The sequence below is a fragment of the Temnothorax curvispinosus genome, unplaced genomic scaffold (assembly GCF_003070985.1).
Source record: "Temnothorax curvispinosus isolate PA1 unplaced genomic scaffold, ASM307098v1 QBEX01000258.1, whole genome shotgun sequence".
NCBI lineage: Eukaryota > Metazoa > Arthropoda > Insecta > Hymenoptera > Formicidae > Temnothorax > Temnothorax curvispinosus.
In genome coordinates this window covers 1,044,719-1,061,213 of record NW_020210038.1, presented here as the reverse complement: position 1 = coordinate 1,061,213, position 16,495 = coordinate 1,044,719, and the positions used below count along the sequence as shown (strand labels likewise).

The following is a 16,495-nucleotide window of genomic DNA, read 5'->3' as shown; positions in this document are numbered from 1 at the left end:
GCTCCGGTTCCTCGCCGCTCGGCGTCGCGCGCCAACCGGCTACCGTGGCGCCGTCGTCCGCGAGATCGGGCCGCGCGCGAAAAGCTCGGATCGCGTCGTACGAGGATCCTTCCCTCTCATCGGCGTTGAGATCGTCGGATAGAGAAGGAAAACGAGGGAACGGGCGTTGAAAAACTTCCGAGACGAGTCCTCGACTCGAAAACGCCGCGTTTCCTTCACCTTCTGGACGGCGTTACGTCACCGCGGGCCCACGTGACCGAGCTTCGCACGCTCGTGTTTTGTATCTGCGACGCAGCAGAACGTTCACCTTTAATTCGGAAGCTCCCCCGAGTCCCCGAGACTGCCAAGTATGAACTTTCAGTGTTCCCGCTCTGGATCACTTCTCCACGCCGGCGATAGCGCGCGTCGAGACCGTTAAATTTCCGTTCGCGATGTTCACATGTCAATTTTTCCGTAGGAACCGGAAGATCGAGCCGTTTGAAGCGAGTCACCCGCGAGACGCCGACGAATTAACGCGACGAGCGTCTCTCGAACGGCGTCCCGTCCATCTCCCGATGTTTCTTTGTTTTGTCGATAAACCCGCACCACCTCGACGACAATCACGGTCGACCGGGTGTCGACACGGTCTCGCTGCGACGAGACGTGTATACGCGACTGAGCGACCAACCACGGCGTCTGCTACACCTGCGCCGCTTGGCGTGCGCGTGATTTGTTGCCCTGCAACGGCTGTAACGTGTGACCTGCGACCTGCGAGCGACGCTTCGCTGTGCCTGCTTCGTCTGGAGGAAAAATAGTGGGATGAGGAGAGATGGGTGTTCAACGTGTTCGTTAGAGCGGAAGGAAGAGAGACATTCGTGCTTCTGTTCTGTCACGGTGACTCGTAGCTACGAGCGAGCAAGCGCTAATGAAGTGGGGCGATGACTCTGGGATCTCGTTTCGTTTGACAATATCGTTATATTGTTATAATTGTTGCGCGACGCGCAAGGAGACTCTCTGAGGATAGCAGCGGTACTTTGTCTTCTCGCTCAATTGAGAGCTAGGTAAGTTCGTCCTTTAACTCTTTCAATTTTATTAAACGGCATATTAGATTGTCAATTTTCAATGTCTATTTTTGTTTTCCACAGTGTGGGAGAGGCACAAAAGAGAAACGTTTGCTTTCGTTCGTCGATTTTTCTTATGATGCATTCGGTGTTGCTGTTTCATAGTTCAACGTTGCATGATAGAACTTTTCGAGGACTCGGACCTTATTCCTTTGGGCATTTGTGATTGTAGGAATCTGTATATGTAAGTCTCTATATTTTGTCTGCCAAATCTCTAATCTGGTACATTGTATATCGTTTGATTTATTTGCCACAGCAATCAAAAGGCAGATAAGAAGCATACATCTTCATTCATCATGAGCGAAGGTGACGACTTGGATATTCTGGCCGATATCAAGGCTCTGGATGAAGCTTTAGCCTTGTCCGCGAGAGAGAAACTGCAACAATGTGTTAGCAACCAGCAATCTGACGCGTCATCGGACGCCGAGGACTCTAACAACGATGACTACGTCAACTATCTCTGCACGAATCGGTATATCGACAAATCTCTGAACGCTTACGAGATTAATACGAAGTTGATCACGGGCTTGACAATAACCAAGAGGAAATTGACTGCATTGTTGGCGGAGTGCGAGCAGAAAATAAAGCTGTTGGACGAGAAAATAACGAAGGCCAAGGATGAGTCGAGCTACGGTAACAAATTGACGATCATCAACGCCGGTATGCCATATTTCAAGGACAAGAATTACTTCAGCGCTCCCAAGAACTACGACACCAAGTTGAAGGAGGCCCGTGGCGAGTTGTTCCTGCCGTCTTTGAGCAGGACGTGCCGTTGGTCAGGAAAGGACAGAGAAACGCTTTTAAACGCCATAAACAATCAAGCTATCGAATCGGTACTGTGCGGAGAATTCAACGAAGAGATCGACGATAAAACTAGATTGGTGATCCCCAGAAATTTTAACGAGATGGTGGGAGCGGTCGGCGAGAGAGAGTTCGACTGGTATAAGATCTCTGTCATGGATTTCGACAATAGGCATACACCGGTTGAATGCCGAGCTATGTGGAATGTCTACCTGCATCCCGAGTTCAGGAAGGACGAATGGACGAGCGCGGAGGATGGTGAACTACTGAAGTATACGAGAGAATTTAAGTGTCAAGATTGGGACGCTATTACGCGGAAGCTAGGGACAAATCGTAGCGCGTATCAATGTTTCATTAGATATAACACTATTAAGAAAGTGCCGTCGTCCGGGCGTCCTTGGACCAAGCAGGAGGATAGACATATCGCAAAAGTTATAGAAGCGGTCCGCGTCGGTGACTACATTCCCTGGTTCGAGCTCGCCAATCACATGCGGCACAGAACCAAGCAACAAATTTACGTACGGTGGATGTACAGGAAATCGCCGCATTTGAGAAAAGGTAGATTCACCGTCGTGGAAACGTCGACTCTCATGAAAGCGGTGCAGAGATACGGCACGGACTTCCCTAAAATTTCAAGCGCCGTAATGCCGCATCGAACCTCGATACAACTCCAACAACGTTACCGCACGGTGTTGGAAAAATGTTCAAATCTATGGACGGTCAACGATGACGTGGCGTTAATTAATCTGTACATAAAATACAATAACAATTGGTCCAAGATAGCCACGTATTTTTCCGACAAGTCAAGAACACAAGTGCGACATCGATATACCGCGTTACTGAAATACGTACAGAAAGGTGTCAGTCTCGAAAGTATACCTAGACCGTATATTATGTTCCCCGGCAGGAAAATATCAATAAATAATAAAAATAAGATGTCCAGTAGTACGTTAAAGATGCACAATAAACTCGCATACAGGAAATACTTACAGGACAGGCAACAACACACTGTACAGATTTATGATATTCAATTAAGACTGTATGAAACTTTTTGTCTGCCACTTTCAATTAAATGTAATAATTCTGAAGAACTTGACGATACCGAACAGCTTGCGCGCGACACGAAAAAATTATACAACACATTGACATTGTTAAACGCCAATCTTGATATGCCGGATCTTAATTTTCTGAGTTATGTACAATTGAATAACAGAGAAAAACAATATTTAGTTTCTTTAAAAAAACACATGAACGTGGTAAATAACAGACTGCAGAATGATGAACTAATAGAAAAATTTAGAACGCAAATGTTCGGTCACGCCTCAGAAGATAGTGAAAATGATTTCTTTATACCGCCACTTCCATTTGAAGGATACGTAAGAACACTAAAGACCAAAAAGAGAAAAAATAAAAACACATCTATAGACTACGATTTAGGTTTCAACGAAAAATTTCTTATTGATATCCCTACACATTTCGCTGTAACTAACTCTATACTTCCTTTTCTCAGTGTCGAGGAAGAGATGCAATTTTACAAATTTGGTCAGTTTTTAATAAGTGATTACCATGATTGTGACCAACAAGATGTGGATTTATATAAATCATTGAAGTGCATCTTCTCGTTTGCTAAAGAAAGCCCTTCAAGTAAAGCTTCACCGGAATGTAGTAAACCGAATGCGAGTTCAAAAACGGATTTCGAAGATCACGAACAATCGAATAAGTCGAAGGAAACTACCGGTGTTAATGAAGACGCTGAAAAAGGGGACACGAGTAATGTAATTCTGCCGAATCAAGCGACTTTATTAGGTTGGAAGAATTTGCTCCTTTGGAAATTACTGTACGACTATCAGAACGAATCTGGTCAACAATATGAGTTCGGAAATGAGCAAAACCCAGAACCAACAACGACAAATTCTCGACCTGCGCAAACGGAGAGCGCCGAATATCAGCTACTGCGAACTCGCCTACTGCAATTATTTAAATTTCCCATTAGTTTGTCGAACACTATATTGCAAGTGCAAGGGCCAGAAACGATATTTGTAACAAAGTCGACCACAAAGCCGACTGTCGTTCCGACTGTCGTTCCGACTGTTTCAAGGAAAAGAAAACATAATAGTGCAAAGTCTGTGCTTAGTCTGCAACTAAATAAAAATGATAGCTTAGACGTTCCGGCTGATAGCGATTCTCAACTCAATTCAGGCGTTACAACGCAAAAGAATTTTGAAGTATGTAGCTGCAGAACGACTCGCAAAAAATACAAAATCACGAAATAACGCTTATTCTCGAGATCTTCAAGTGAATACGGAATCAATATAGGAAGCATTAAAGTTTATTTGTCTGCAAACATGGTACATTTTTTTTACTTAACATTTTCGTTTACAGTTTCTTTTATATTAAAGTAAATGGGCGTAGAAAAAAAAAGACTAGCTTTTATTTATTACAAATATAATCTGAAAATAACTCGTAATGTATTACACAACTGTGATAATTAACAATAGTGATCTGGAAAGTTTAGAATATGTATATGTATATATATATATACATATGCATGCGTACGAACACATTATCTATAATTTGTAAGTAGGATATAAAATTACATTTATAGATTTTACGAAGGCCATAAGAACGGCTACTGACAAGTGTAGTTTAGACAAATACGTGTAACGTAGAAAAATGTTTTGTTTTTTTTTCTTTTTTAAACAAATGCATGTTTGTCGCGACCTATTTACAACCTGTGTAAATAATATCGAGAAACTTGTACTATTTGTAAAAGACGTTAGAAAAAATGTAGCAATGAGGTTTATATAAGAAAATATGTTTTGTATATACCGAAGTGTCTCCTTTTTTTTCGTTTTTACCATAACACAGATGTATTTTCTTTTGTTTCATTATAAATACTTAATATCGTTTCTTAAAATCAGCGAAACTAATGCTAATAAAGCGATGCAATAGCATGAAATGAGAGATCCAATTTATACATACATACGACATGTATATGTACTGAACATTACAAATCACATACCACATACTTTTTGTAACGAGTGAACATGAAATATAGATTACTAACAGTGTAAATGGGACACATAATATACTTTGAATGTATTCGTTCATTGCACACGTTAAATCCTCTAGTAATTTTACGTAAAATGATATGCCTTTCCTTTTTCTCTTTTTATAAGTTTTCTCAGTAGATTTATTTTAAATGCATCATCATGTTATTATACACGACATGACGGTTAATATTGTCTAACAGACATCTATTGGAAGAAATGGTTTTATTAAGAGACACAGCACAGCAGTGTCTCGCGCCAATGTTATTATACACGACATGATGGTTAATATTATCTAACAGAGATCTATTAGATGGAAAGGAGAAATGCAGATTTATATATCTCACATGCAAAAAGTATCTTGTGTCTCTAAGTTACACTGTATGCAAATAATTCTCATTTAGCTGATATACATATAGATTACAGCTTACATTTTATATTTTGTTAATATCCAATACCTTGCAGCTTTGTGTAACTTATCAAGTTTTTATAATGATTATCGCTCAGAAACTATTTCTTTTTCGATACTGCCGAACTGCTGTAACCTGTCACGATTACCGTGCAACCGGCTGTAAAAACGCCCCATAAAATTAGACTCGGTTCTATTTTGCTGACTAAAGACCTAAGGTTGTCCAGAATCAATTTGACTGGTTCATTTGTGACTTTGAAGCCCGACTTCTCCTGAAGAATCTTCATTTTTGTCAGATATTCGAGAAGCGGAGGATGAGTTTGGCTGAATATTGGGAAATACTCTCCTATTTTTTCTCTAGTCCACCAAGCACGAGTCGATCTGTATGCACGAGAACAGTAGGAATAAATTAATACTATTCTAGTCTATAAATCCAATCACACGCAATCACATACATTTGAAGCACATACGTTATATGTATATATTTTATTTATAACAGATTGTACTCACGTTTGACTCCATGACGTGTAACGATAATAATAAAGACTAGCCCTAACATACTTCGGCGGTTTGTCTCGAAATGGATTCTCGACGGTATTCATTAAAGCCAGTACCTCGGGCTGTCCGCTCAATAAACGATAGGCTAGTGACATTAACCATGGATTTTGATGATATGTACCTAAAGCAGCGAACCACATTTGCCAATCGAGACGAGGTTGGTGAGGTGCTGCAAGAAAGAAACATTGTTAAAGAATTTGTATCTTTTACAACGTGTTAGCTTATTAACAAGCTAAAATAATGTATTAACGTAAAGAGAAACGCTTAATACATAAATATGTGAAAATATCTCACCGACAAATGGTAGTGAGTTGTTAACATTTCCTGGTTTATATAAAAACTCATATTCCTTCCAGGGCCCGTCAATGCTGTCGCTCCCTTCTATCACAACTTCAGGTCTACCATCGACTCCCGTCATACGACGGAATAATCCGTAACTATTTGCTATATGAAGATGATCCACTTTTGCATGTATCTGCTTTAGGTCATGAAGCATTGTCAAGTTGGTAGATTGATGCAAAGTGGAATACGGTACCTGCGAGCACATTTACCTCACACTTTATATCCATGTAACATCTTACGTATTGCGCTGAGCTTTTAGCAATTATAAACTCGGGCACGCTTAAAGCTGCCTGATGTACTTACAATACTTATAACAAAGATCCAGGCTACAGTTTTGATGTATAAAATCGTGGTTATCACTGTTATTGTTGTATCAAGTGTGCCTCGGTGAGAAGCTATAGCAGTGACTATCGATTCGAATGACGCTAATGTGAAAATTGCTGCACTGATGTAAATAGAAATTGGTATCGCGTGAAGTAGAACATAATCAAATTGCTCTGGTGTAAATGCTATAAAAAAAAAGATGCAATTATGATCAATGCAAACGCTAATTGTAAGACCACACAAATTATTACTGGTTATTAATAGGATAGATACGTACTGATATTAGATTCAATGGTCCAGTTCTCTGTTATTTTAAGACCGTAGTAAATATATGCTTGATACAGCACTCCTCCGTATATAAATATAGTTACAAATGTAGAGAAATAATTCATAATAGAGGATTCATTGTCTTTAGATTTTTGTTTGTAAAAGAACTGATCGTCCAGCAAGGATATGCATAGACAAATGGTAAGGAAATTAAAGAAATTGTAGTTTCCAGTAGCGATAATGCAAACTTGTAGAAGCACCTAGAACAGTAACGTTAAAGTATTGTTAAAAAAAAAAGCCAACCAATTGACCAATCGACATAAGTCTGTAGGTGTTCTGTTACAGCCTATTGTAGGCAATTATGACATACCTGTAAGTAAAATGCTACTATTCTCACTTTTCTGTGCGTGAAGAAAAATAAAATTGGTACAGCAAGCTCGATGACGTTTGTAAAAACGTTGGATAATCGAAGGAACCACGTTGGCAGATGATGCGCGTACCATGCTAGAGGAGTTGGTATACATTGCGATTCAAAATGGACATTTAAAGCTGCAAAACAAAAACAAATAACAAATATATCGTAACCAACGTATATAAACATTATACATGTTAGATTCCGTGAAAACGATTTTACCATCTAAGCTCCACCAAAGCGGACAGCCTGAAGTGAGCTTCACTACTCCGCTAGCAAACATGAGGCGGAAAAGCAGCCAACGCACGGCCCAGAGAGACACGCCGTCGGTCGGCGTTCCGCGGTAAGGATACCAAAACGGTGCGATAAGTATACATAGAAATCCAACCTCCAGTAATAGAACGTCCCTACAAGAATTAAATTATTATGGCTATGGTCCACTTGACGCTACAAATAGTTCGAAGCGTTTGATTGACCAATCAGAACAAAGAATTTTACTGATTGACCAATCGAGGAATACTCCGAAGCATTTGTTGGGTCAAGTGGACTGCAACCTAAATAGTCAGGCAGCTAATATATTCACAAGAGTATAAACACTGAGTGATATATATTTGAATTACTTTTTAATTGTAGTACAAAGGACCGTATTCGCGAACAAATGTTAAGGATTGCAGTAGGATTGAGAAATCTAAATATAGATTACAAAATTGTATAACTCACCATTGGAAGAACATAAATGTTTGACCAATTTGGTATAAAGAGTAATATAGGGTCCATAGCCCTGCAAATACTGGCCCAATGCAGAATTTCTGCGTGACAAATCTGAAATCAAATATAATTTCAGGCATTAGCAACTCCACTACGATTTCATGAGAATTACTTATATTCATGAAATATAATAGAATTTATGAACAGTAAAGGCGTGTACGTTTTAGCTGAACTTCTTGCACAGTTCATCTTTTCTCTTTTTCTCTTCAATGTGAAAAGAAGAGGAAAGATGCACTGTGCAAGAAGTTCAGCTAAAACAAACAGGCCTCGAATATCACTTCTAAACAGATTGCATTTTACAAGTATTCCCATATATAAAAATATCCTTTAATCTTGTCATTTGCAAACGTACCCTGCGAAGGAGAGAACAGTTCCGAGGATAGCCAGCACGTCCAGCATATATTCAACGTTCAGACCTAGATACGGTGCCAGCCACAAGAATGTTGGCTTTTGCTTCAGCTTATTGAACAACGTCGCACGTGCCTTGAGATCCATCTGCGTCCTGGCTGGTAGGATCCCATTGTCGCCGTACAATCCTGTTTCATATATTTTATTAATCAATAACATCGCAATATATTGTATCTCAAATCTCCCAAAAAAGTGGGAATTTACATAATAATAATAATAATAATTTATTAACTTCAGCTTAAAACGCCAAGAAGTGGGATTATATATCCTAAAATGAACTCTGTATTTCTTTTATGCTCCAAAATCATGTTCTAAAATTACAATCGATTCGCGTAGGCATATAAAATTCCGTTACGCAAGAAGAATCGCAATCGAATACGAGCGAAGGAGAGCTGATGGAGTACCGTATTGCGATCGCTAATCAACATTTATCGCTCGTTAACGTGGCACGAGTATCAAGTATCAAGCAGTTCCCCGAACGTTTGACGCGCGAATAACGAGGGGAGTTTCGCGTCAACGAAAAGAAGAAACGAAAAGAACTCGCGAACGTACGGTCGGCGTTGGTGCTTCAAGCCTCGGTGTTGTGCCGAGGCGTTGCGTATGGAGTCCGCTTACCTGGAATCTGCACGTAGAAGCTGAGGAACGCGAACAGGTATATGATGCAGATCCCACGCAGGAACAGATTACGGGTGTATCGTAATTGCGCCATAGTCGCGATCGCGAGTTTTATGTGAGAAAGTCCGCATTTAACGGCGCGTAACGCCGGGGAAGTAACGCGCGACCGAACGCCGCCGGGTCAAAAACGCGACGCACACGCACACAACAATGTCGATGACGACACGCACGAACACGGGCGAATCTGGGGACTGAGCCGATGCGATCCCACTACTGATCCCTCGCCCCCTCGCGACGAAGACGAAACCCGCCAAGCCGCCTCTCGCCTCCCGCCGCCCCGTGATAACGGCTTTCGAAAGCCACGGCCCTCGGCTACCGCCGAGGATTGGATGACGAGGCTACCTGGAGCGCGCTTATTGGCTGTCGGATTAACGTAAATTTACAGAGAGAATTAGGAGATAAAAAGTAGCTTATCGAGCGACGTGGTTGTGCAATAATAAAAATAACGATAATATATAATAAAATAACGATATTTGATAAATCTTCCAATTCTCAATTCCCAATTCTCAATTCTCAATTCTCAATTCTCAATTCCCAATTCCCAATTCTCAATTCCCAATTCCCAATTCTCAATTCCCAATTCTCAATTCCCAATTTCTAATTCCCAATTCCCAATTCCCAATTCCCAATTCTCAATTCCCAATTCCCAATTCCCAATTCCCAATCCTCAAATAGCTCATATCTGAATCCTCCAGAGCTTTTAGCGCAAAAACTGTCCATAGGATAAGGTTGGGCTTATGGAAACATTTCTTCAGAATCACTTGAATAACAACATATTCAAATTTCAGCTAATTCGACCGAAAGCCAATTTCCATATATTTTGTGCGGGGTCCTTTGATAATGAAATAAAACGAAAATAAAATAGAACAAATATAAAATAAAACACGTTATTATTATTAAAATATTAATTATAAACACGTAATTAAACGTTGGATAGAAAAGAAAAAGATAGAACGAGAGTTTGAAGCTGCGTGAAACGAGCCTGATAATTAAATCGCTTCATGCGCAGCGGCCCTTAGCGCGGCACTTCCGGCTTCCGGCGATGCGCATTCGTCGTTCGTCTCGCGTCATTTCCGGAGAGAGCCAAGTGGCGCCTGGTAGAATCTGGTAGAGTCCGCGTACCATATTTATCTCGTTTCCAGAGTGGTGTGCAATAACGCGAGGGGCAAGAAAGAGAGATATCGGTGCTCCGCGTTTGTTCCCCTCCCGAGTAATTTGTTTATTAAAACGAGCAGGAGAAAGCTGCGAGAAGAGAGGACGAAATAATGCAAGGTGTCAGCATGGCCGAGCGACTCGGTTTGGGGCCTGAGGTCCGCGAGCTCAAGCTGGGTCCCAGCTTCACGAGCAACAGCTCCAAGTTTCACACCTTGAAATGTAAGTCTGACTTCTCGAAATTGCCGTAGAGACAGGCGGTAGGGACGGCAATCTCGATATTCTTTGTTTCAATTTATTTCGAATCTACTTAGAGAATCTAGACTAGAGAGAGACAGGAGCAAAGCGAGAGGATCTTTAGTCGGGGAGAATATGGTGTTGCTCCGAGAATATGTTTAATCTCAGAATGTATCTAATCCGTATGACTCTTCCAGATGATTTCAAACCTGCGAGCGTCGACGACTCCAAGGTAGCCAGAGTCGACGTGGGCTCGGATAACACGATAACGGTCACTGTGCCACATCTGGATGGCGCTGGCACCCCTCACACTGTGTTCAAGGGCTCGCAGAGGCCCTACAACAAGGAGTACGTCCTGATCTTCGACAAAGTTACCGGGGAGATTACATTGGAGAAACTAGCCGCGAACATCCAGGTTAAGAAGACGCGGTACGTTTGTCGTAGTCCGTCGTTTTGTTGCGTCACTCATGTATCGTGTATTACTGTGTCTTATTACAAATCTTGTTTGCCCGCAGAGCGGAGCCGAAACGCAATAGCAATAACAATTCCATGCCCGTTGAGGTTAAAAGGAGCCCCACGTATGGCAGGGCGAATGGAAGGACCAAAGTTATTAGTGGAAAAAAGAGGGAACCTTCGCTGCAGCTGCATCCTAAACAACAGAGCCCTCAACGGACATCGCCGTACGATAAAACAAGTCCACCGACTATAATTGTCAATAGGTACGTATCATTAGATGTATTTTTAAATCGAGATGTAGGAAAAGTTAAAAAAAAATTTATTTGTTCCATGTTTCTTGCTAAAAATTTTTTGTATCTTTGTTATCGTTGCTCACTGCTTGTTTAAATTCTTTTTTTTATTTTTTCCATGTACAATATTTAACATTTAAACATGAAATTATTGAATGTACTGTAACATAATTGAATGACAGCCCTTCGCCTGTGCAATCGTCGAGTGGACAACCGACCTTGGCCAGTCTGCCAATGATCGGATCCGACAATGATGACTTCGCGCTGTCAGCAGCAATGATGCCTGGATCTTCCTCTCAGACTGTAGCTTCTCTATCAATTCCAATACCAAATACAAAATCGACTACCTTGGAGAGCGATTCTAGTTCAAGCAGTTCGAGTTCTGATAGTTCAAGCAGCGATTACGAAACGGAAAACGTTTCAGTGCCAACAGCAATTAATGGTAAATAGAAAATATTAATTTTACATCATTTCTCTGTGCTTTTTGCACTTGTAAATTTATCGAAAGCATTTCTAATTGTCAACTCTCTGTTTGAAGTTATATTTAAAAATGCTATTTTTTTTTTAGGTAATTTAAATGGCACAACTGCCTCACCCACATTGTTCATGTCGGACAATCTCTTAAATGATGATCTGCAGTTATCTGAATCGGAGTCAGATAGCGATTAACGGTGATATGCTGATAGAACTGAGAAGAAATGTTCCAAGGAAGCCGACTGTATAATTTTTGTTCTGCGGTATCTCTTTGTTAACATATCGACGATTTTATAGATTACGATAATTCATCGGATTTCTTAAAATTTTTATACATACATCGCCATCGTAATGCAATTGTAATAGGTGCAATTATTTTTTTACAATTCTGAAGAATAAAATCCCTAGATTTAATATTTTCAAATGACAAACTAACACTATATCAATGACGAGTATTTATTTGGAGAATAAAATATATATGAATAAATAAAATGCTCATATAATATATAACTGACTTGTATATAAATCTATATAAAAAATATATCTAACAGATGTATTGAATATCTTTCTAGTTTGTAGATAATTGTAAACCTATCTACTTTTCGTTTGCTCTATGAAGATCTAAAGCGTCCACCCTTAATAATGTAAATTACAATTAAATAGCGTTTCTTCTTGTAAAGATTGTATATCGCGATCTACGCTTTTTTACATTTAATAGCTCTGATAATCGAATATCAGTCTAGCCAGTTGACTACGTTTACCCAGGTGATTGTTCCTCAGTTTAAGGCAACTCTTATAAATACTGTCGTTGAGAGCGTCGTCACAGTTGACATCTCTATATCTTATCTTCAGTGTCGGCTCTATCGCGCGAAATACGTGCATGTCGCTGAACGACACGTACATTTCAAACAAGGAAGTTACAGGACTGTGCTTGGTAAGTTTCAGTAGAGTGGCAATGTCCTTGTCCGATCGCGCTAACGGAATGTTCGCTTCGACTGTCTGCCGCACTGTAACACATTTACGCGAAAACATCAAATTTTATTCATATAACAATATATTCAGGCTTCATAAAACGAGTTGAAGACATACTTGCGTTGTAGTCTTTAATGTAAAACGCGATATTGTTATAGTTATGCTCGTCATATTTTCCGTAGTTGCTATTGACGTCCACTTCGTCGTGAGTTGCTTCGTTTGGATAAATTATATCGGGATGAAATTCGATGAATGGAATCGGGCTGAATATCTGATAGCGACTAATAGTGTTCATTCGAACCTGGCACAGAATAACGAATTAATTGTATTCGAAGTAATTACATATAATATTAACTTTGGCGTATACGCGTATTTATTTACCCTGTTTAAATAATCTACTTTCAGTTTCGTTCCCGTTTCTACGAGAAGAACCAGACTCTCCGACGAGAACTTCTTCGCGCACAAGTCGGTCACGGCGATCTTCAACATCGGATCCAAATCTATGGAAGTTACATTGGCTGGCAATCGAATTGAGAGCCAAGTAATTTTAGATTGGTCCTTTTTGTACTTCTCGTTCAGCATTGATATGAATGATTTTACTTCGTGATAAACGTCGCCTCTGCCTTTCGACGGTGAATCTGAATTATACAAGAGAACCTACAAGAATAATGTCATATATAAATGTATAATATTTTAATGTTACTTACTATAAAATTGTAATTATTTATATAATACAATATTAGAAAAATAGTATATTTTAAAACGTTGTACCAACCACCATGAGGGAGGTCTTGCATTTCTTTTCAATACAGTTTTGTGCGTAGTGGTCGATAAAATTTAGCGCGTCCTGCTTTCTGCTCAGATCAATGGTGATAATTATATTAATTCTCGTATTTTCAGTCACGTAGGGCACGGGTATAATTTCTACTTTTCCTAACGGCTTGCAGATCTCAATTCGTTTCCTTATTTCCTTGCCTGTGGCCACTTCGCTAAATATCAAGTCGAGTATATAATCCATCCCTCTGGACGCGTCGAATCTTTGGTAGCCATTCAGCAATCTGACAAAGCTAAGTTTGTTATCGTATCTGTTTACAATATTGTCCACAGCTGTGTTTATCACGTAATCTATGTCGGATTTTGTATCGCCCTTCAGCTCCTGAATGTTAATGAAGTCGGTCTCGAAGAAAACGTGAGATGCGTTGAAATAAGACCAGCGTAAAACGTCAAAGCGTCCTAGAGGTGTATTTCCAGGTTGATTTCCAATGGGCCATGATACATTACGTTGACTCGGCGGGCCCAAATGTGCAGTCGCAGATATTACCTTGCGTATATCAGTAATCTGTTTGTGAACTTTGATGGCATTTATCTGAAAGTAATGTGTTACAAAAAAATCTACATATTTTCGAATTCTGTAATAGCCTATGTGCAAATCATTCATTTTGTGCAAAATGCTCGATATGCTTATCTATATATTATTTCAGAAGAACTCACTGCGGCGAAATACATGTTAAATTTATAAATGAGCATGTGATCGTAGACGGGATATACGGAAAGCGAATTCTGGAATTCGTTTTGCTCGGTCAGCCGGGCGAAATCTTTCTCGAAATTAAATGTGGGCGTCAACCGCGTAAATGTGAAATTTCGTCCTTGCAGATGATTGACGCAGGGCATAGAAGTGGAATGGAGGATGCAACGACCGAAATTAACATCGTCCGAATCCGAATATGCATTCTTCACGCACCAGTCTAGATTATTTTTCATTTCTCGTATAACAGAATTACTCAGAAGTATACCGGATTCTGAAAATGTAATTTTAGCTTCAGTTACTTATTGATACTAATCGAACCTATTGAATTGTAAGTCTGTATCGTTTACCTAGAGAACAGTAGGTATCAATTTCGCTTTGAACGCCTATGTGAACATTTTGGCTCACGGTTATTTTATTCGCGAACTCCACTAGGCCTCTTGCATTTATATAACTCACATCTTTAGTTAGAAAGTAATAATCGTAGCTCTCTAAATAGTTATCAACGATGTACTTCATGGCGTGGAAAGGTTTCAGGATGTTCCTCGTGTCGGTGAACCCCACTATGCCGGGGAAAGAGACGTTCGGCTTGGTCCCTTCTGGTATGGAGATGAAGTAGCGAATTTTATCTACTATATGAGCAATCGTTTTGTTCAGCGCCACGTCCCTGCTGTGCAGATGCTCGCGGCTCGTTATAACGCCCACAAACAGTTTCTCCCTGATCCCAAGCTCCGTGGAATAGTATCTCGGCCGTACAAACGCTTTCCTCGCTTTCTGCACCGGTTGCGGCTTGCTGTCAGTGTTTATCCTTGGCTCGTAAGGATCTATATCTTCCAAGGTATTCGAGGAATGATCGAAGGACTCCGCTACGTCGTGCTGTCTGTCAACGTCAATCGGTATCAACAGGAGACTGAAGCTTAGGCCCATGCATATACCCATTATCAAGTACGCGTTGCTCCAACAGAGCGAATATAATATTTTAAGTAGCGCCTTCATTTTGCTACGTTTGAGAAATCTCTGTTCTTTCTCTTAGATTGCCTTTTGGAATAATAAAAAGAATTTTGGCAAATCGCTTAAGAGACAAGTTTCTTCTTTATCTTCAAACATGCTCCAGAATAGGTATACGAGAGATTCTGAAAGGCATGACACTGTATAGTTTGACAGCACCTACAAATAAATATTGTTATAGATTTGATGTACAGTCAATTTAATATTCATAATAATGTATTAGACTGTTATATGTACGTGTGATACTAACTTTTATGTCTCTTTATCAAAATCTCATGATAACCTTAACTTTGTGATGAGATTCAATGTGCGAATACTCGTGCATCACTTTGAATCACTTAAAATCTTAAACAATAATCAAAGCATAATCGTCTGTATCACGTTTACCGATTTCATGTATGTACAATAAATTAGAATTAAATAGCATTAGCAGAGAGAGAGAGAAGGTCTCGCATTAGTTCGCGAAGGACGCGCGTTCTCTCTCCTTCTCTTCTTTCTGTCTACTGTTCGTCACATCTTCATGTGGAAAGCAGAAGCCAATCAGAATTCGGGCTGGTAAGCAGAAGGGAGCGTCCCGTTTGACCACAGCGATTGACCACAGCCATTCACAGCCCCCGATGGCTGGAGTTTCCCCCTGAACCAACTTTGTCCATTTACACAAGACTTTTTAATTTTTCTTTAAAATCCCGAATAGCGTATAATCTTCCACAGCAATTTTTGTTCTCCTGATATTTTGTCTATGTTAAAGATTGTTAATTTTAGCGATAATTTGTGTAAAAATTGAAACCACAACTTGCAATAGTTAATTTATCTCGTTTACAATAATTATGCTTAACTTTAATTATAATGTTACTCTTGATGTAAATAAAATAAGAAAAATAAAATTGAAGTATTTTACAGAAGCAATGAAGTATTACCTACTTATTCTACCTTTCTCTTCTTTCCTTTCCTTCCAAAAAATAATTGAAAATTCTTTATGTTGATAAATCAAGAATTTATGTTGATAAATCAGAAATTGAAAAATTTTGAAAAATTTTGTTAATAAAGTCAGGAATTGAAAATTCTTTATGTTGATAAATTAGAAATTGAAAAATTTTGATGTTAATAAAGTTAGGAATTGAAAATTCTTTATGTTGATAAATCAGAAATTGAAAATTCTTGTCGAGTGTTGTAAAATCAGATTTTGTGCTAAAATTTTTGAATTTTAATTTTCAGGAATTACAATTTATGCAATTTCTGTTTAGTTCGTAGGAATATATGAGAATAG

At 39.5% G+C, this 16,495-nt stretch overlaps 4 protein-coding genes across 4 annotated transcripts; 2 read left to right on the top strand and 2 right to left on the bottom strand.

The window, feature by feature from the left end:
• The first annotated feature begins 36 nt into the window (after positions 1 to 36).
• LOC112468821 lies at positions 37 to 4,727 on the top strand. The gene is made up of 4 exons (XM_025038186.1): positions 37 to 347; positions 458 to 1,040; positions 1,125 to 1,284; positions 1,357 to 4,727. The coding sequence occupies exons 3-4, from the start codon at positions 1,217 to 1,219 to the stop codon at positions 4,172 to 4,174; spliced, it is 2,886 nt and encodes a 961-aa protein (XP_024893954.1). The 5' UTR covers positions 37 to 347; positions 458 to 1,040; positions 1,125 to 1,216; the 3' UTR covers positions 4,175 to 4,727.
• LOC112468829 (lipase maturation factor 2-like) lies at positions 4,215 to 9,335 on the bottom strand. The gene is made up of 10 exons (XM_025038195.1): positions 9,055 to 9,335; positions 8,384 to 8,567; positions 7,984 to 8,085; positions 7,486 to 7,670; positions 7,222 to 7,400; positions 6,862 to 7,111; positions 6,564 to 6,769; positions 6,213 to 6,453; positions 5,871 to 6,087; positions 4,215 to 5,741 (listed from the first exon to the last, which is right to left on the bottom strand). Exons 1-10 carry the CDS (start codon positions 9,146 to 9,148, stop codon positions 5,462 to 5,464), a joined length of 1,938 nt encoding a protein of 645 aa, XP_024893963.1. The 5' UTR covers positions 9,149 to 9,335; the 3' UTR covers positions 4,215 to 5,461.
• An 855-nt stretch (positions 9,336 to 10,190) lies between these two features.
• LOC112451715 (ell-associated factor Eaf) lies at positions 10,191 to 12,137 on the top strand. Its single transcript, XM_025011541.1, has 5 exons — positions 10,191 to 10,488; positions 10,701 to 10,932; positions 11,019 to 11,222; positions 11,432 to 11,691; positions 11,818 to 12,137. The coding sequence occupies exons 1-5, from the start codon at positions 10,380 to 10,382 to the stop codon at positions 11,916 to 11,918; spliced, it is 906 nt and encodes a 301-aa protein (XP_024867309.1). The 5' UTR covers positions 10,191 to 10,379; the 3' UTR covers positions 11,919 to 12,137.
• Positions 12,138 to 12,165: 28 nt separating this feature from the next.
• LOC112451712 (chondroitin sulfate synthase 2) lies at positions 12,166 to 15,737 on the bottom strand. Its single transcript, XM_025011528.1, has 7 exons — positions 15,479 to 15,737; positions 14,571 to 15,387; positions 14,187 to 14,494; positions 13,471 to 14,061; positions 13,077 to 13,352; positions 12,813 to 12,996; positions 12,166 to 12,730 (listed from the first exon to the last, which is right to left on the bottom strand). Exons 2-7 carry the CDS (start codon positions 15,214 to 15,216, stop codon positions 12,435 to 12,437), a joined length of 2,301 nt encoding a protein of 766 aa, XP_024867296.1. The 5' UTR covers positions 15,217 to 15,387; positions 15,479 to 15,737; the 3' UTR covers positions 12,166 to 12,434.
• Between the last annotated feature and the right edge of the window lie 758 nt (positions 15,738 to 16,495).

Coding starts and splice junctions, on each gene's coding strand:
- LOC112468821 (XM_025038186.1), top strand. CDS start 1,217: ATGATAGAACTTTTCGAGGACTCGGACCTTATTCCTTTGGGCATTTGT. Junction 1,285..1,356: donor GATTGTAGGAATCTGTATAT/GTAAGTCTCTAT, acceptor TATTTGCCACAG/CAATCAAAAGGCAGATAAGA.
- LOC112451715 (XM_025011541.1), top strand. CDS start 10,380: ATGCAAGGTGTCAGCATGGCCGAGCGACTCGGTTTGGGGCCTGAGGTC. Junction 10,489..10,700: donor CAAGTTTCACACCTTGAAAT/GTAAGTCTGACT, acceptor TGACTCTTCCAG/ATGATTTCAAACCTGCGAGC. Junction 11,223..11,431: donor CCGACTATAATTGTCAATAG/GTACGTATCATT, acceptor ATTGAATGACAG/CCCTTCGCCTGTGCAATCGT.
- LOC112468829 (XM_025038195.1), bottom strand. CDS start 9,148: ATGGCGCAATTACGATACACCCGTAATCTGTTCCTGCGTGGGATCTGC. Junction 8,568..9,054: donor CTTCTACGTGCAGATTCCAG/GTAAGCGGACTC, acceptor TATATGAAACAG/GATTGTACGGCGACAATGGG. Junction 6,454..6,563: donor GGATCTTTGTTATAAGTATT/GTAAGTACATCA, acceptor ATGTGCTCGCAG/GTACCGTATTCCACTTTGCA.
- LOC112451712 (XM_025011528.1), bottom strand. CDS start 15,216: ATGAAGGCGCTACTTAAAATATTATATTCGCTCTGTTGGAGCAACGCG. Junction 13,353..13,470: donor GCAAGACCTCCCTCATGGTG/GTTGGTACAACG, acceptor TTATTCTTGTAG/GTTCTCTTGTATAATTCAGA. Junction 12,731..12,812: donor CATTAAAGACTACAACGCAA/GTATGTCTTCAA, acceptor AATGTGTTACAG/TGCGGCAGACAGTCGAAGCG.